The 20,585-nt window shown below is 45.1% G+C and overlaps 1 protein-coding gene across 1 annotated transcript in view; it reads right to left on the bottom strand.

The window, feature by feature from the left end:
- crim1 (cysteine rich transmembrane BMP regulator 1 (chordin-like)) overlaps positions 1–20,352 on the bottom strand; it is a 227,886-nt gene extending 207,534 nt beyond the window's left edge. Inside the window, exons 1-2 of the mRNA XM_052011175.1 lie at positions 19,491–20,352; positions 11,840–12,013 (exon numbers count right to left, since the gene is read on the bottom strand). Of these exons, the coding sequence (XP_051867135.1) occupies positions 11,840–12,013; positions 19,491–19,803 (487 nt within the window). The 5' untranslated portion in view covers positions 19,804–20,352. The remainder of the gene's footprint in view (positions 1–11,839; positions 12,014–19,490) is intronic.
- Positions 20,353–20,585: the final 233 nt, after the last annotated feature.

Here is a 20,585-nt window from a genome sequence, read left to right as displayed (position 1 = left end):
CTCTATTGAGAAGGTCGAAAGACCAGAGGAGTACAGTTCCGAATTACTAACTCCTCCTCGAATATTTTTCTGGGCTTGCCGAGCCCCACACAGAGACCATTAAAACAACATTTGTTTTGCGGAGAACATACATTTAACACCAGATCTGCATGCTCGGCGTTGCTCATTACATCTTGACAGTGTGTAACATCTCAGCACATCTCAGAAAGTAAACCTTCACTAAGTCAGTGGAAGCAGGGGTCAGAATCAAAGGAATTGGAGTCAATACCTGGGAATGCAGTAGGGGTTATTATACAGCCTCAAAGCTCCAATAACTGGAGACTCATAGACATGAACCCACGATGGCAGACATCACCTCAGCCCCATTTAGGTACCAAAAACTTAAGTAACAGCCCCATCCATTTTATGTCCTCCACACATGATCAATAAAAAAAACACTGCAAAAATAGTAGCAACAGGTTTTAATCTGTGTCTAAAATTCACAAACTATTGGATCCTACATGTGAAGACACGAGAGATCAAAGGATTAATCTACCCGACGATGTGGAAAATTGCCCAGGGACGTCCTGTTCAGTAAAATCAGGACAAATCCAATCAGGCTACTCTCAATCATCAGCGGAATGATGTGAAGTCTTGTCGACAGTGCTATCACGTGGCACTTACTCAACAATAATCTGCTCACAGAAGCCCAGTTTGAGTTTTGCCAGGACCTTGGGGCTCCAGACCTCCTCACAGCCTTGAGCCTATTTCAACATGGCCCCTGCACTTTATTTGCCTACCTGCACTGCACTCTCTCTGTAACTGTAACACTATATTCTCCATTCTGTTTTCTTTTTACTCCTGCAATGTACTTATGTACGGCATGATCTCTCTGGACGGCAGGCAAAACAAATGCTTTTCACTATATCTCAGTACATGTGACAATAATAAACCGATACCAGATCAGCAATAAACTTAAGTGGTGGAGAAGGCTTGAAGGGTCAGTGCTCAATCCTGCTTCTAACTCATATGTTTGCAAGTTTGTATACAACATTCATTGCCATGAAAATGCCAGGCAATGACTATCTCCAACCAGAGAGAGTATAGCAACCTAACCTTCACCTTCAATGACATTGTTATAGCTAGTGTCCCAATTACGTGGGCCACCAATAACCACAAGAGTGGGTCTGAGGCTGGGGATCCTGTGGTGAGTGACACAATTCCTCACACCCTGAGATTTTTCCACTGTCTACGAAGTGCACAACAGGAGTGTAATCACTCAGTCCCAGTGCATCCTCCCAATGCTCGATCCTGTGCCTTCTCTCAGCCCACACTCCTGCTGCTGGGTGCCAGCCCTAGTGCTAGTTGCCCAGCCTTGAATCCCAGTGCAGATTCACAACACACAGTCACTGTGCCTCTCACCAGCAGTCAATCCCAGTGCCTTTTCTGAACACTCAATCGCAATGGTTGAAAACACTCAGTCCCACTGCTGGTTCCTGATGCCTAATCAAGGCAATCTATCCCAGAGCAAGTTCCCGACAATGCATCCCAGTGCTAGTTCCTAAATTTAATCCCAGTGGCTGTTCCCAACACCAAATCCCAGCACCTTCTCTAGACACTCAGTCCCATCATTCAAACTCACTGCCTGTCTCCAACACTCATTCCGAGTACCCTCTCAACAATCAATTCCATTCCTTTGTTTCACATTTAAACCCACCATTTTTATCTGCAGCGTCTTTGATTGGAGTTGAATCCCTCTCTCTCATTAACAGTCGTGATAAGGAAAATGGTGTTAAATTAAAGTGAGAGATATTCAACGGAAAGAATTAGTAGACTAGGCGCTCCAGAAAACTGCTTCATTTAACTGGCAGCAGAGGTGTTTGATCAGATGCTTTTTCTTTTGTTTAATTAGCACCTTGCATATCTCCACCTTGTCCTGCAGAGGTGAAACAATGCAGTCGCCTCTGCCAATGTTTAAAATAACAACAGGGAAAAGCTTCTGAAGCCACTGCAGTGCAATAGTGCCACTTTCTAGATTCAGAAGCTGGGCCTCTCGATGTGTGAACTTTGGTTTCTGATAGTTTCTAAGCCCTGTGCTTCTAATGGAATGAAAGGAAGAGCAGAGAGGCAGGGATGAAAGTGTGCTCAGAGCAACCACCGAGTGGTTTACATCTTAAATTGATCCCAGATGGCTTCTTCCTGACCGTTTATGGAGCAACATGCTGAATCACTTCCAGGTCACAACACCAAGATATCAGCCAGTTAAAATGTACGGAGGCGGGAAAGAGAATTCTTCCCCTCTTATGCAAACAGTTCTGGGTGTGCACACGCATCAGATATGTGATTTTTTTTAGCATAACTTTGGAATGGATTTTAATACCCTAGAGAGTTTACAACTGTTAGATCATGCAAATAAAGGAATGTGAATGAAGAAATGATTTTTTAAAAAAATTCTGCATATACTGAAATTCATACATGCATTGGTAATAATGTACAATTTATGGGGTCCCTACACAACCTCTCCTCTCTAACCTGCCTCCATTTCAAACAGTCAAAGAAACTGCATTATCTATAATGGTTCAGGATAAGAGCTTAACAACCTAATTAATTAAAACAAACATTATCCTTATTTCTGTTGCTCTGCCTGCTGTGTTGAATAGATAAACGACTAAATGCAAAGGGAAATGTTGGTACCAATCTGGTATTTAGTATGCAGGAAGGTCTGCAGCTCAAGGCTGTTTAAAGCAAGGCCCAGAAGTACAGCCATTCCTCGATTCACGAACATTTAATGCTGGTCCTCCCCACATCACAGCAGGGTTCCATTCCTGTGAACTGCTCGTAACCCAAACAGTTCGCAAGCTGGATATGTGAGTTCCCACAAGGCAGGAGATGCCTGCAGCCCCACAGCAGCCGGCAAATCCGTCCCATGAGTCTCCCAAACGCTCGCTTGCATGAAGGGGCTGTTCATAAGTCAGGCATCCGTAAGCTGGGAGAACCTGTATATTTACTGATTTGTGCTATAATGCCATCGACTCTGTGGGGTACATATCTTCAATTCATGGATCATAGGGGCCAGATCATTGTAGTATTTAAAGATGAGGCAGAAAAATTATTGAAAGATCGGGGATTTGAATGCTATGAGGAACTGGCGCTTGAGAGAAGATGAAGCCTGCAGCAGAAGATCAGCCACGATCATAATGAATGGCAGGGCAGACTTAAGATCAGATCTTTATTAGTCACATGTACATCGAAACACACAGTGAAATGCATCTTTTGCGTAGAGTGTTCTGGGGCCAGCCCGCAAAAGTGTCGCCATGCTTCCAGAGCCAACAAAGCATGCCCACAACTTCCTAACCCGCAAGTCTTTGCAATGTGGGAGGAAACCGGAGCACCCAGAGGAAACACACGCAGACACGTGGAGAACGTACAAACTCTTTACAGCCAGTGGCGGGAATTGAACCCAGGTCGCTGGCACTGTAAATCGTTATGCTAACCACTACACTCTGTGTTCTTATGGTCTTATGTCCTACTTCTCACCATAATGAACAGCACAACGACTCTCTGGCCATAGGATGACATGGTACCAAAATTCCCACAATGCACTTCGCCTATCCATTCACTAAATTTTATTTAATGAAATGGTTTCCAGGAACCAAAGAACCTCTAATGGACTAGTCTTAGCCCAAGCCAGCTGAGCCCTGACAAGACCAGAGTAAGACCCCAATTTTCAATGCTAGTCACAGGATAACAGGTCAGCTGATGACAAGTCAATGGAATCTAAAAAATGTAGCAAGATTTTAAGCTGATTTTAACATTAAAACTGCTCAACAAGTATCAAAGGATCCATTTGACAAAGGCAGATTAGTCCATTCAGCTACCACCTTCAAAGACCCATACACATGAACCCCAAGGTCCCTCTGTCCTGTACACTTTTTGAACTATGTCATCACGTGTGTAATGCCTCTTCTCGTACCTTCAATAGAAATATGTCACCTCACATTGCTCTTTACTGGCAACCCCCAGGTTATGGGGTGGGGGTAGGGCTGTATTTGGGAAAAAAAGTCTGTACCCCAAGTTTCTGTAACGTGAAGCATCATCTGTGCATGTGTCAAGAAATGCAAATTGAAAAATAAAATTTTGTTTATTTACTTTTTTCAAACCATGGATTCCATGAGAGTGAATTTTATTCCATAACTCAAATTTTTGGGTAGTGATTTGTGAATTCTCTGAAGGGCAAATTTCCGTAACCCGAACGGCTTAAACATTGGGATCACCTTATAAAGTTCATCTACCACTTGCCTGCCCTTTCTGAAAACCTCTACATCCTGTTACTGAACTTCACCGTAGTCAGGAGATCTTCCAAGGGACTTTATCATAAACTTTCTCAAAGTCCATATGATTAATGTCCATAAACCTTACCTTGTTTACTACTTCAGACAACCCTTCAAAAAAGTTAAAGCTGGCTTGTTAGAGTTATAAGATAAGATATCGTTATTAGTCACATGTACAGTGAAACACACAGTGAAATGCATCTTTTGCATAGAGTGTACTGGGGGGCAGCCCGCAAGTGCCGCCACGCTTCTGGCGCCAACATAGCATGCCCACAACTTCCTAACCCGTACGTCTTTGGAATGTGGGAGGAAACCGGAGCAGCCGGAGGAAACCCACACAGACACCCACAAACTCCTTACAGACAGCGGTGGTTATCCATCGTTTACTAGTCTCTGTAGACCCTCTGATCAATTGAAAGTTTCCAGGGTGTTCAGTTACACACTAATAACAGACTCTAGTAATTTTCTATCAGCACATTGTCTATAGTTGCATGGGTTCCCTATTTCACCCATGCGAGAACCTAGTAACATTCTAATTAGGCCGTGAGCAATGTCCTCATCTATTTCCTACAAATCTTTGGAAAATTTGGTCATGGGGACCTGCCACTCGTTAGACCCATTGCTTTTTTCCTTCTCTGCCATTTTGGCCTGTTAATTTTGGTGATTCCTTGCCTCAATTCCGCCCCGAGTTTCCCCAGGATGTCGAAGATGCCATTTTCTCTACGTACTGCAAATACTGAAGCAGGAAATTCAACATTTCCACCATTCCCAATTTTACGTGCAATGTTGTGATTATCCATTTTAAGGGGTCCACCTTCATTCCAACAGCTTTCCTCTTCCTAATTTGAATGTGTAGATTCTGATAGCTCTAGTATCTTTTTTTTGCCCCCTCATTTTAGCTTCCATTTGTTTCATTACGTTTTGCATTTCTCTCAGTCCCACGGAGCTCCCAAAGCTTGAGTACACACCGTCCCTGGGTTAAGAATGCCCAACTTACTGACACTCATTCATACCAATGAGCTCCCATAATATTATTAAATTTCAAAAGTTTGATGCACACACATACATTTGCTCCTTCGAGTGGCAGAATTAGTTTCCTCTCTCGCTCTACTTTTAATAAATGTTCTTTCTTGTCAGTCTTCTGTTTTTGATGCCAGTCAGCACAATACTGTGGAGGTATGGTTACCATATCGAGTGATTTTTGTGTATTTACCGACTTATGGATAAAATTGACTTAAAGACGTCTGTAAAGCAGAACCCGTTCATTACCCGGGATGGCCTGTATGTCTGTCTGCTCTATGTGTTGCTTCCATTTTGCCCCTCACCTCTTTCGTGGTCTGTGGCTTTGTTTGGCACGCACAGCTCTTTTCCCTTAGGTGCATATACTGGCTTTGAATCACATTAAATTCTTTTGTGAATGCCTCCTGCTGATCCTCTGTCATTTTACCCATTATCGGATTAACTCAATGTACAGTAGACAGTCTCTCTCATCGTGTCGAAGCCGGCCTTTCATAAATCTAGAATCACAGCAGCTGTTTTGCATACCTCACTTTCAAACATTACACTGTACTCAATCTTATCATGATCACTATTGGATAACTGTTCACACACTATTAGGCCATTAACCAAATCTGCCTCTTTGCTCATTGCTAAATCTAATACAGCCCACTCCTGGCGGTTCAAGGGCATATCATCACAGAACACTATCCCAAATACACTCCAGAGACTAAGTGTCCTTCAGACACAAACTTATCTGCTTATCCCAATCTATGTGAAAGTTAGCACCCACACCCTTCTCTGGCTTTACTAGATGCTTGACCAATTTCCACTTCTGCACATTCTTTAACTTCACAGGTGCTGCTGTGGGCCCCACTGCAGAATTAAACCTTTCTGTATTTGTTAACTCTACTCTGGCTGCCTAGGCAGCTGTCAGTATAGCCTCCCTTATCACCGAAGTGATTCCAAAGAGAAATGGAATTTGCATTCAAAAGCAAGATATTTCACAGTGCATAGTTAAAATTGCAATTATCAAGCACTTTCCAGTCATGTTTCCTTCATTTGTTTCACATCCTTGTTTAGATAATCGCCACCCAACCCTTAAGACAACTTATTACTTGCAAGCTCACATCCAGCACCTTGCCATAGCTATTACCTCAGCGCCTGGACATGCTAATTTTTCTAAACCAATCATTCGACCTGACTTCACCATCAGCAGTACTAAACTGCTCCTCCCCTCACTACAATCCTGAAAAATCAAAGCAGACAGACATAAATTCACGTACATGTAGCCTGGCTCTGTGGCATTTAAAAAAAAACACAAGTCAAAAGACTCAAAGATCGAGGCGACCACATCGTCCTCTCTCACTGGGAAACATGTCTTTCCCACATTTCCAACATACATATCTCTTGGATCAATTACTGGCACGGTATGCCAAGTTTGTCGAGCAAAATGTGTGCTGCCAAGTAACAAAAGAAGTGGTCCAACACAAGTTCTCAAACCATTAACAGAGAACATTGCTTCCAGTGGTTGATTGGTTCAACTGCTGGGTTCCTGGAAATGAAACAGGAGTGTGGAAAGAGAAACTGGGTGGAGCTGCACATTAGATCATGCAATTTGTGGACACAGCCCAGCACGTCATGGAAACCAACCTCCCCTCCATGGACTCTGTCTGTACCTCTTGCTGCCTTGGTGAAGCAGCCAGCATGATCAAAGACCCCACCCACCCAGGTCGTTCTCTCTTCTCTCCTCTTCCATCAGGTAGAAGATACAGGAACCTGAGGGCACGTACCACCAGGCTTGAGGACAGCTTCTACCCCACTATGATAAGACTATTGAACGGTTCCCTTATATGATGAGATGGACTCTGACCTCACGATCTACCTTGTGACCTTGCACCTTATTACACTACACTTCCTCTGTAGCTGTGACACTTTACTCTGTACTGTTATTGTTTTTACCTGTACTACATCAATGCACTTTGTACTAGCTCAATGTAACTGCACTGTGTAATGAATTGACCTGTACGATCAGTATGCAAGACAAGTTTTTCACTGTACCTCGGTACAAGTGACAATAATAAACCAATACCCTTCCAGTGCGGAATGGGGCACAAACCCACTCCAGATCCACAGCAGGAAACCTTCCTGAACTCCCCTCCCAACAAATTGGCCTGACAGCTCAACAGGTTTCGAGCAGTATAGACTTTCCTACAGAGGTACAAACTTTAACTGACACTTGGTAGGCGAACACTGCCATTGATGGTAGTAACAAAGCTAGGCTCTAAAGAAGTTAAATGTACATTGAAAACCTTGCACTGAGGAAGTTACATTGCCTACTCAAGCTTCCCAAGGTTGGCTGAGTTAGAAATGGGAATGGTGTATCGAGGACAAGAGGGTTGTTTTCAAAGAACTTGGGAGTGAGAGAAAGTAGGAGCTCGCTCTCTACATTAAACACCTACCACTCCGAATGTTTATCCTGTCATTGGGTGCATTAGCTGGAAACTTATTCAACTTCTCATCACCTTACTTACTGACTGAGGAGTTCAGTCAAAAGAAGGAGGCAGTGGTGGGAGCAGAGGGTTAGCGGTGGGAGCAGAGGGTTAGCAGGGAAGGGGAAAGGCAGTCAGGAACAGAACCACACTGGACAACTTGCAGCAAATTCCACAGGCTGCTCCATCCCATTTTGTTTTTTCCACAGACAGGTGGAGCCTTTTCAAACGTTGCTCATCCCCAGTGAAAGAACGAGAGAGCCGAGCAGCGATCTGCCAGCACCTGCACACCAGCAGCACTGCAAACCCAAACAAACCCACCAGGTATTTGCTGACAGCAGATCCAGACCAACAAAATAGTTTATGGCCCGCTGTAAAGTAACTGGATGAGGGTGCTGGCTGAGGTTTATCGGCAGTGATACCTCTCGTAGATACCGTCACAGCTGATCTGCAGCCACAAAACTGGCAGCACTTCCCAGTGGTTCTGAGAGAGAATTCAGAAATCCACCTGTGTACACACCACAGACTCACATAGACATTCACTCACACACACACTCACAAATAGACACAGGCATACACACTCACGCACAAACGCCATAGCCAGGCACAAACAATCACAGGCATACACACACAATCACAGGCATACACTGACAAATTCAGAAACACAACACAAAACCAAACATGCACTCATGCACAATGACACCTGCAGGCATGCACACCCTCCAACTCACACTCGCATAGTCTCATTACACACACCCGACGTGACGTGTACATTCAAAATCACCCATGCACACTCATCCTCTCTCTCTCACACACACGCCCAGACATGCCCAGTGCACACAAACATGGGTAAACTCACATACAACCCTCAATACATATACTCCCATATACACACATGGCAAAGTTATGCACGTGTATGTACAAAACACACACAAAGATGCCACCCTGGCGCAGACACAATCACAACACTTCCGTCCCCCCAGAGAGCATAAACACATACCTATCCAAGCATGCATACATGCATATCCACACTTACACTCCACTCTCACACCCACACATGGGCACACGCAAACCAGACCCCGCCACATACACACTTAGATATATCCACTCATATATGCACATTCACACACACTCATCCATTACCCCAGCACTGATCCCAGAGGAACACCACTAGTCACAGGCATCTAATTACTAAAACACCCCCCTGGGCCCTAACCTTTCGGAGCACGTGGGAAAGGCACTTCAGAAACACAAGTTATTTCCTTTGAATAAAGGAAAAAACATGCTTCCCAAAAGAAAATCAGGGGGAAATTGATAAGCATATGAGAGAGAATTGGTTGGTGAGAAATAAGTAAAATGGGATTGCTCCTAGAGCTGGCATTGACTTGATGGGCCAAATGGCCTCCTCCTCTATTGTAAGACTATGTGAGGAATTATCAATTTCAGAGCTTCCAGTCCCTTGCTCCATCACTTTGATTGCCTCTGTAAACCCTCTGTCATTGGGTGTTCCTTCCCACCTTCAATGGCTCCTAACAACCACAGAGCTCTTGCACAAATCCCGGTCCTATTTCTGACCAGGTGGGCTTACCAGATTGTAAAGTCATTGGAGCAACCACTGAATGGTGCATTAAAAGCAGCTCTCCTTGTATAAATGGTGATTAAGGGAAGAAGGTGAAGCAGGAATATGGGATTCCTGTGGCAAGCTCCAGCATGGGTTAAACAGCTACCATTCCTTATTTCCTTGAGACAGAAGAGGCAACATCGCCATTGAGTCCAAGCCAGCTCACAGAGCAATCATATTCCCCCACTAATTTCCCCAATAACCTACTCTCCCCACATTTCCATCTCCCCCAGATTCTATCCACTCATCTACAAATTAGGGGCAAATTACAGCGGCCAATTAACCCACCAATTCAAACCCTTTGGGACATGGGAGGAAACAGGACCTCCTGGGGGAAACCCAGTGCCACCTCACATCTGCAGCTACCAAAAATGCCAAAACTTCTCAAAAACAATTCGAGAGAAAACTTGCATTTATTTTGCAGTTTCCGGACCTTCGGGATACCCCAAAGCGGATTACAACCAATGCCATTCTTGTAGAGTGTAGGCACTTGGAACATGTGGCAGGCAAGCATATGTAGCAAGCTCTGATGGACACCAGGTAACAGGTTTCAATGATGCTGGTTGAGGAATGAACATGGGGCAGGACGCCTTCAAGAACCCCCCCCCACTCTTCAACATAACTAGCTTGTTCACAGAAGGCTGAGAGGTGACTGTATAAATTTATGAGGGGCATAGATAGGATAAACAATCTTTCCCTGGGTAGGAGGGTCGAAAACTAGAGGGCATAGGTTTCAAGTGAGGGGGGAAAGATTTAAAGGGACAAGCTTTTCCCCACACGGAGGGTAGAGGGTATATGGAACGAGCTGCCAGAAGAAGTGATAGTATTGGAGACAATTACAATGTTTAAAAGACTTTTGGACAGGTAAAATGATAGGAGAGGTTTTGAGGGATAAGGCCAAACGCAGTGTCAGAATGAATGTGTTAGGACGAAGGGCCTGTTTCTGTGCTGTACAACCTGCGACTCTATAGCGCCATTGCTTCTTTAATGTCTGTGTCGGAGGGCAGGCATGGCTTGGTTTAACTGGCTTGTTTCAAAGAACATGGCAGGGCACTGCACTGGATTGTCAGCCTGGATTTTTTATCCTTGAACTTCTGGAATGAGATTGGCGTCTTTGTGCTTTCAGGCTTTTGTATGGGAGAGGGGAAAAGAGAGAATGTCTGGGGTGGGTGGGGTCTTTGATTATGCTGGCTGCTTTACTGAGGCGGTGAGAAGTGTAGACAGAGTCCACGGAGGGGAGACTGGTTTTCGTAAGTGCTGAGCTGTGTCCACAAGGAGAGTTTCTATCCCACTGTTATAAGACCATTGAATGGTCTCCTTGTCCGATAAGATGGACTCTTAACCTCACAATCTACCTCATCATGGCTTTGCACCTTACTGTCTGCCTGCACTGCACTTTCCCTGTAACTTTAACACTTCATTCTGCACTCTGTTATTACTTTTCCCTCATACTACCTCAACATATTGATGTGATGAAATGATCTGTATGGATGGCATGCAAGACAAAGTTTTTCACTGTACCTTGGTACATGTGACAATAATAAACCAATTTAGCAATTTACCTTATAAAACTACAGAAATAATAGCTAGGTAACAAATAGACGTTCAAGAAAAACCTCCTCAATTTCCACTACCCATGGGCACAAACACACTTTGCAGGTGAAGTCGTGATTCTGTTATACTTCTTTCAAGCTTAGTACACAGTATACACTGTTCACAATACAATCTCTAAGTCAGAACTATTTTATGTGTACCTGATTAATAGTTCAAAGCTTTTGGTAGTAGTAAGCTGTCAAAGTCTGGGGGTGTGTCCTCAGGGTAACCCATATAGTAACAAATTGTTACCACTCGTGAACCACTCTCCTGTATGGGACAATCATGCCAATGAGGTCTGAAGGATGTTTGAACTGTAAGTGTGCCCACAAGAATAGCTGGGCTCTGGGAGGTTACAGACGTGTGTCTGATCCAGCATAATCCTGCTCAATCCCTTCTGCATTTTACGCTTCCCCAAACTTTTCCTTTTTCCTCCCTTCCCAGTTTCCTCTGCATCTAGCTTTAACTCTTCCCAGTAGAGATGAATGGTCAATGCGAGCTGAAACATCAACTCTGTTCCAGTCTCTACAGGTGCTGAGACAGAGACAGAGAGAGAGAGAGAGACAGAGATACACACACAGACAGAGGGACAGACAGAGAGAGAGAGAGAGACAGAGAGAGAGACAGACACTCAGGGAGAATGATAGCTGACCTTTGGTAGCCATGGCGACAGAGGTCGACCTATGGACTCTACTGGAGGACCTCACCAACCCTGCACCTGCCCACACCCACAGTTTACAACGTGTGATTTCTTGGGACAGTACACAACGCCAAATTGTACAGCTCCAAATCCGAGGCACTTCACCATCATTTCCGTGCTTACTCACCTTCAATCCGCTTTAGAGCCAAGAGGCAGCTTTCCCGATCGGGAAAGCCAAAAGGATTGCTACAGGTCCGAATGGTATCGCACTCGCACTTCCCATTGATAATATTGCAGCCTGTTGCTAGGTTTTTATTGCAGGGCTCGACTCCAAGAAGCTGGTCGTCCTCCCAGTTCTCATCTGAAAGAAAAGTATTCTCAGAACACGGCCAGGATCAAAACAAGCTCACAATATACACGCTGCTGTAAACGGGGCTCAACCATTAAACCATTCACAACCTTGGCATCCGTTTAGTCACCAATTTATGTAATTGCTGTAATAAACATTTATGTGGACATGTGTAGGATCGTTTTAGCTGTGTTACACACATGTGGACTCCAGGCAAAAGTAAAAGTAGTTAAGTAACTGGACTGGCAGCCAGACTCCTGCACCAGTGACCCCAAGCCATGAGTTCAAATCTCATCACTGCAACAGGAGGATTTAAATTCAAGTGGTTCAATAACTCTGGAAGCAGTCTCAGTAACTCTCCTATGAACCTCCGCATTGTCGCACAAACCCCTTTGATTCACTGTAACGTTCGTTAAGGAAGGACCTATATGTGGTTGATTTTTAAGTTTCCTCCTTGGTTCAGGGGCAATTAGGGATAGATAATAAATTCTGGCATTGCCTGCCACATCCACCTCCTGTGAACAAATGGAAACAACCGGTGGCTGGATTCATGTTATGCAGTGATAGTATACACTGTTTTACTCATCAGGCCATCTATGCTCAGTTAGCAGGCAGGTACACTTTTAACAAAACGGACCTCATTTCTTCTCTTCCTGCACTGCCTTGGAGCCTCAATAAACACAACCAGCTGAAGTGTTTGACAGAATCCAAGCTTATATGATGTATAGATTTCCCTTTGCCTTTGTCTGGATACCCAAGTATAAGTCTGCTTACACTGTGGTACTCTTATATTGCAACAGGATTCATGTTAAATACTCTACCACAGTGGCAACAGATCTGCTGGACTTTCCCAATGACCACAAGAAGACAAGAACACAACAGGAGCAGGAGTAAGGTGGCCCCTCAACCCTACCCCGCCATTCAATATGATCATGGCTGATCGACCCCAGGCCTCAACTCCTCCTTTGTGTCAGATCTCTCAATTCCCCGAACTTTCAAAAACCTAGCTACCTCCACTTTAAACACTTGTAGTGATCTCGCCTCCACTACTCTCTGGGGTAGAGAACTCTGGAGATTCACTAACCCTGTGAGAAGCTGGTGCCAGTAATTATGCTCCCACAGCGGCGCTGCATCTCGTCCTGGTTTGCACTTTCTTGCTTCTTGCTGATATCAAAATGTGCCAAGAGCTTGTGCCAAGTTCTCCCACCACCCTTGACTCCTGTCCCGCCCAAAGCCCCCAACTCAAGGGACAATCAATCTATCCTCATTGTTCCCTTCGCTGAGAGTATTCTCTTCAGAGCATACTGGTGAATAAAAGTGACCTTTCTCAAGAGCTTTCTGCAAAAGCACTCCTCATTTTACCATGAATAAAGTCCCCTCTGCAATGTATTTTTATAGTGGAGACTCACACCTCCTCTCTGGACACCAGTACAGACACGATGGGCTAAACGGCCTCCATCTGTGTCACAAGTTTTCGATGAGTCTATTCCTACAAATGCTTCATAGTGATAACATCGGAGTCAACACACCAACGTAAAATGCCAGGAAACTGAAAGTAACTTCATAGTCATAGAATTACACCCAGATGTTTGATCTACACATGTTGTTCCACATGGTTTGGCTGCCAGAGTTCTTTAACATTTTCTTTCTTTAAAGAAAACTCAGTCTTTAAAGAGAAATACCAGCATGGGTAGGAAGAAATAAATGGAAGTACTTAAATTCCTCAGATCTGTTCTAGAATATTTACTTTTTGAGTAGCATTTTGCCTTTAAAAATAAATTAGTACATCTGAATCTCTCCCCACCAATGGTAGCCATTCTAGACACACAAGGACTAACTGCTGCAATCCATTTCCCCACTTTCCATTCATGTTCTTCCCTTTCAAATACTATCCAACTCTTCATAAGCGATGATAAAATCTCAGTGGGCCTTGTGGTGAAGCATTCTAAAGTCTCCAGATAATCCTCTGTGTGAAAGCATTTCTTCCAGCTTCCCCTTTCCATCTGGTGACATCAGCACGTTGTAATGCTTGGTCCAGGGTGGCACAAATTACAACGTTAGCTGCTGTAATCTCCACCACGCCTTTCCCTTTTGCTAGCTCTTTTGACTTTAACATGTGCAAAGTGCCGGGCCTCTGCCTGTCTCAGGAGCCCGAGCAACGGAGGAAGCCATCACCGGCGACAATAAACTTGCTCTTGCAGTTTACAGAAACTCCATTACAGCCCTGTGCAATATCCAGCACAATAATTATTCAATAGAAGGAACCTCATGGGGCAAAGATCTGTGTAGAAAGCACCTTTTTTACAGGAGCTTTAACTTTTAGCCTTCTTAAATCTAACTGGGGTAATAACTATCCTACTATCTAAAAATCTTTTAATAATTACTTTATTTGACACCTCAACGATTATACAATCAGATGAAGGGTCTTGACCTGAAACATTGCCTGCCCATTTCCCTCTACAGATGCTGCCTGACCTGCTGAGTTCCTCCATCAGTTTTTTTTTGATACATTCAGGTTTGTAAGATTCACAACACTTCCTTCCTGTCATATGTTCTTATTCACACTAGGGTTTGATCGTGCAGACCCTGGTAGAAACACCATTTCCTTATACATTGTTGCTGTTACTTTCTTTTATTTGTTCTTACAATAGGCTGAATGGCCTCCTTCTGTGTCATTATGAGTATGAGACTGGGACATGGGCATTTCTGGCCCACCTGTCCTGGAAAAGTGGGATGAGCCGTCATGTTGAACTGCTTGTTACCAGACCATTGGTGAGTCTGGTGATCTGAAGGGAAGGTTGGACCGTTTCAGAGGCAGCAGAGTCATTTACACTGAGGAGCAGATCAGGGGGCAGATTTTGGAAAGGTGCAAAAATAACAGGTTTGTTGTCATGGGTGATTTCAACTTCCTTAATATTGACTGGCACCTCCTTTGTGTAAAGGGGATAGGTAGGGCAGAGTTTGTTAGGTGTGTCCAGGAAGGATTCCTGACACAGTATGTGGACAGGCCGACTAGAGGAGAGGCCATACTGGACCTGGTAGTAGGCAATGAGCCTGATCAGATTTCAGATCTCTCGGTGGGAGAGCATTTTGGAGACAGTGACCATAACTCCTTGACCTTTACCATAGTCTTGGAGAGGGATGGGAGCAGACAATGTGGGAAAGTATTTAATTGGGGGAGGGGGAACTATGATGCTATTAGGCAGGAGCTTGGGAGCGTAAATTGGGAACAGATGTTCTTGGGGAAGTGCACAACGGGAATGTGGAGGTTGTTTCGGGAGTATTTGCATGGTGTTCTGCATAGGTTTGCCCCATTGAGGCAGGGTAAGGATGTTAGAGTGAAGGAACCATGGTTGATAAGAGATGTAGAATATCTTATCAAGAGGAAGAAAGCTTACCTAATGTTTAGAAAGCATGGATCAGACAGGATTAGAAGGGGGCATGAGGCCTTGGCGAGTAGGATTAAGGAAAACCCCAAGGCATTCAACACATATGTGAAGAATAGAAGGATGACTAGAGTGAGGGTAGGACTGATCAGGGATAAAAGAGGAAACATGCCTAGGGAAGAGGTAGGGGAGGTCCTTAATGAATACTTTGCTTCGGTATTCACCAGTGAGAGAGACCTTGATGTTTGTGAGGATGAGTACAACAGGCTGATGTGCTAGGGCATGTCGACGTGAGGAAAGAGGATGTACTTGAACTTTTGAAAAACATTAGGATGGAGAAGTCACCGGGGCCAGACGGGATATATCCAAGGTTATTACGGGGAAGCGAGGGAAGAGATTGCTACGCCTTTGGCGATGATCTTTGCATCCTCACTGGCCACAGGAGTAGTGCCAGATTATTGGAGGGTGGCAAATGTTGTTCCTTTGTTCAAGAAATGGAGTAGGAATAACCCTGGGAATTACAGACCAGTGAGTCTTACTTCAGTGGTGGCACAATTACTGGAGAAGATTCTTAGAGACAGGATTTATGGGCATTTGGAGAAGCATAGGCTGATTAGGGACAGTCAGCATGGCTTTGTGAGGGGCAGGTCGTGCCTCAAGAGCCTGATTGAGTTCTTTCATGATGTGACAAAGCACATTGATGAAGGTAGAGCAGTGGATGTGGTGTACATAGATTTTCGTAAGGCGTTTGATAAGGTTCCTCGTGGAAGGCTCATTCAGAAAGTCAGGAGGCATGGGATCCAGGGAAACTTGGCTGTGTTGATTCAGAATTGGCTTGCCCGCAAAGACAGAGGGTGGTTGTAGATGGTGCATATTCTGCCTGGAGGTCAGTGACCAGTGGTGTTCTGCAGGGATCTGTTCTGTGACCCCTGCTCTTTGTGATTTTTATAAATGACTTGGATGAGGATGGGTTAGTAAGTTTGCAGATGACATGAAGGTTGGCAGTGTTGTGGATAGCACAGAAGGTTGCTGTAGGTTACAACAGGCCGCAATAGGATGCAGAGCTGGGCTGAAAAGTGGCAGATGGAGTTCAACCCGGGAAAGCGTGAAGTGCTACACTTCGGGAGATCGAATTTGAAGGCAGAATACAAGGTTATCATCAGTACTCTTAGCAGTGTGGAGGAACAGAGCGATCTTGGGGTCCACCTCCATAGATCCCTCAGCGTTGCCATGCAGGTTGAGAGGATTGGTAAGGTGGCGTATGGTGTGTTGCCCTTCATTACTCGAGGTACTGTGTTCAAGAGCCGCGAGGTAATGTTGCAGCTCTATAAAACTCTGGTTGGACCACATTTGAAATATTGTGTTCCGTTCTGATTGCCTCATTATAGGAAGGATGTGGAAGCTTTAGAGAGGGTGCAAAGGAGATTTACCAGGATGCTGCCTGGATTGGAGAGCACATCTTATGAGGACAGGTTGAGCAAGCTAGAGCTTTTCTCTTTGGAGTAAAGGAGGATGAGAGGTGACTTGATAGAGGTGTACAAGGTAAGAGGCATAGATCGAGTGGACAGTCAGAGACTTTTCCCCAGGACAAAAGTGGCTAACATGAGGCATAATTTTAAGGTGATTGTTGGACGGTATGGGGGGGGGGGGGAATGCCAGAGTCAATTTATTTATTTATTTTTAAAGAACACAGAGTGATGGGTGCATGGAACGCACTGCCAGCAGAGGTGATGGAGACAGATACATTCAGCACATTTAAGAGACTCAGATAGCCACATGAATGATAAAGAAATGGGGGAGGGGAAGGGTTAGATAGATCTTAAAGCAGGATAAAATGTCAGCATAACATCGTGGGCTGAAGGGCCTGTACTGTGCTGTCACGTTCTATGAAGTCACATCAGCTTCCTTTTTAATAGTCCAGCAACTCTACAAGCACCATCACTGTTGCTAAATTCTTAATCTTAATTCCCTTAACAGCCATGGTGGGACTTGAACTCATGTCTTTGGCTGTGAATTAGTAGTCCATTAATTTAACCACTACACCACTGCAGCAATGGATAAGCCGGTCTGGTCTGATTTCAGCTTGCTCCATCAGCCTTCTGGCTGAGGCCAGTGTACGGGAACAGTGCACTTTCCCTGCCCCAACCCCAAAGTTGTTGAGGGCAGCCACAGCATCCCGAACACAGTGAGTGTTATAATCCACAAGTACCTGCCTCAGCTAACTCGCTCAATAAAGACAACACCATTAATCGGCCTGCCTCTGTCAATTTCTGTCCTGGAGTTTCAAACCAAATCTCAGAACGAAAAGAAAACGCATTGTTTTGTTTAAAAGTGAGGGAACACAGCTTTTTTTTTTGAGTTCAGCTGAATCCACATTCCTTCGTGACATTTTGAGTGGGTAACTCTTGTTTTGCGATATCATTTGCTCAGGGTTTGGAACCATGCCTGAAAAGTTCCCAACGGTACTGTAAAGGAAATCCTTGGGATGTGAAGGAGAGGGCGAAGGGTTCTAAACCTCCAGGATAAGAAAGGAAAAAACATTCTGCTGCCGAGGAATTTGGAAGAAAATCCCTGTGCCCAATACCAGAAGTTGTTACCTTTGTAAAAACAAACGTTTCTCAAGACACTACTCCCAACCACTTTCTCCCGCCCCTTTAACAAATGCTAAACTGCGACTGTAGCCAGACGGGGAGAGTCCGCGACGGATCTAAGTTCTTGGAGAAGAAATTTTGAATTCAGCTATTGTTTTGTTTGTTTCATCGTGAGAATTTCTCTTGGCCGACTCTCTGCTGCCGCCTGTCTTTCAAGGTTGAAAGCACGTCGCCTCTGCAAGTTCCTCCACATGAAAAATAATAGTGAGAATTAACGGGGTGGGGAGCTTCAAAGGTTGCAGTATTTTTTTCTAAACTGCAGTCCTAGCGATAAAAGGTATTTTTTTTTACATGAAAGGACTTCGCTAACTGAGTAAAATTAACGGATCACACTGAAGTCAGATTTAGAAAATGCAAGTGTTTCCAATATATTGGGGGGGGGGGGGGAAATTGGCTGACATTTATGTTTTTATTTCTCTAGCCAATTTCATTCTATGAAGTTTCCAAAAAACAGACCCTACATTTCAAGTCACCCTTTCTTCTTTGCAAACCCAGGTCTAGTGCAAGCCAGCTTTGATGCTACGCTAACTGTAAACTGTACCCTGATTGATCACTTAGAAACACGGCGTTTCGTCTTCATATATTAAGCTCTTAAGATACTAATCAATACTACATCAAGTGGCTAACGCAGGATCCACATCTGGAGCGATGCATTCTCTTTTTCAGGAAATAACGGCACAGCTCCGTGTGCCCGACGCTAGCGGAACGGGTGAAAGTTGCGATGACAAGTTCCCCTTGCGTAGTTTTAATCCACGGACTGTTCTGCAGTTCGTTGAACAAGCGGAGAGTGAAGCCGCTCGCCAGCTCGCACTGTCTCTGCAGTCCAGTCCCTTCCTTGAGGCATAGTGTGGCTTCCAAATCTGGGATCCGATCCACCGAGCAGACATAGCAAACATTCCTGTCAAACCTTCCCCCACCACCCCCCCCCCCCCAAACAGTCCACAGTAGTAAAGGAGGAAGGCATGGCAGTGCCGAATCCAAAAACAGCAAGGAATCTGTTATCGACAGCTAGCAACAACAAAAAATCATTCGTGCATTTCCCCCCAAACCCCGTCTAATTGGGGAGGGGAGCTATTGTCTATTAAATATGCATTTTATTTTAACAAGGAATCCTTTGCAATGCAAGTCAGCAGCGAGCATCACGTCAATGCAAAGTAAAATAAACCTGCAATCAATGTACTGATAAGAGACACAGCATAAAGCCGCAGAAAGGTGCATTAGTTTTTTTTTGGGGGGGGGAAGAGAGAAACAGTAACTAGGACAACACGGTCCGCAGTTCAGCTTTAATAGGGTGCGGGCAATGTAGAATTAAAATTACTGCGCATCTTATTCTGTAAACATAAGTAGACGAATCCTCCCTTTCTCCCCCACTGCGAACAGTAACCGGAGTTAAACTTCAAAAGTTACAGTTTGCCATTGCGCCATGTTAAAAGTCGCCGCTGCACAACCTACCTTGGCAAATCCCAACTTCGTAGCCAGTGATGGAGCCGCCGCTGAAAGGAGGTTTGATAACGCACTGGAGCCCGAGATCGCAAGTGCCGTACAGTCCGTAGACACCGCCGCAAGTCTCGTTCTGCTGCTTAGCGCAAGTCGCGCAGCAGCCACAGAACCCCATCAGTATACTCCCCGAGCAATTCTTCGGCTCCTCGCATTTGGATCCATCGCAGGGCAAGCACACCAGCGCACGACCACTCTGAGCCAATAAGTTAATAAGGTGCAGAACTCCCAAAAACCTCACAGCCAGGTACATCCAAGAAGGGGCCATTTCCACCACTTTTCAGCGTTAAAGCAAATTATTTTTTTTAAAAAAACTGTGTCCTAAAAAAAGTCTTTCCCCTCCCCAAAAACAAAAAATCACAGCCAAAGTTTTAAAGAAAAACTCTTGTAACTGGACGTTGGCGGTGAAACAACTCACATGCAAAGGCGAGCCCTGGGATATTAGACAGCACTGTGCGGAAAAGAAACGAGATCCCCCCCCCCCCCAACCCCTCCAAAAGAAAAAAAAAGTTTCTTCCTGGTTAGAGACCAGCAAAGTTAAGCCGGTTTGTGATGTTCTTCGTTCTCGCTCGGCCACTATTGCCTCTTAAACTTCTGCAGTTTTTCCCCCCCTCTCTATTCCTGTTCCAAAATTGACTTTGCTTTTTTCTTCCCCCCCCCCCCCTATAGATGCAAACGATTCTTCTGCTGAAGATGAACAGGGTTCCTTCCCCCCCCCCCCCTCCCCGCCCTCTTTGAGGCTGGGACGAGCGGTCTAGCGAACAGCGCCTGGGCTGCCTGTCATACGAACGTGGAGCCGACCGCACGCCTCAGAACTGAGTGAGCGGCGCTCGACCCGCAACACACACGGACATACACACTGGCCCCCTCCGGCCAATCAGCTCGCTCGCACGCCAGTCAATCCACCCACGCCGCTATTGTGACGTGGCCTCAAGGCCCCGCCCTCCCCTCCCCCAATGGCTTGGGGTTGGGAAGGCCCGCCCAACCCGGGACGCGCAGTGCGCCTGCGCGCATTCCGCACATTGTTACACGAGCAGAGCCGGCGAGCGG

This window comes from Pristis pectinata, chromosome 3, assembly GCF_009764475.1.
Source record: "Pristis pectinata isolate sPriPec2 chromosome 3, sPriPec2.1.pri, whole genome shotgun sequence".
Lineage (NCBI taxonomy): Eukaryota > Metazoa > Chordata > Chondrichthyes > Rhinopristiformes > Pristidae > Pristis > Pristis pectinata.
This window is presented reverse-complemented; position numbering and strand designations above follow the sequence as displayed.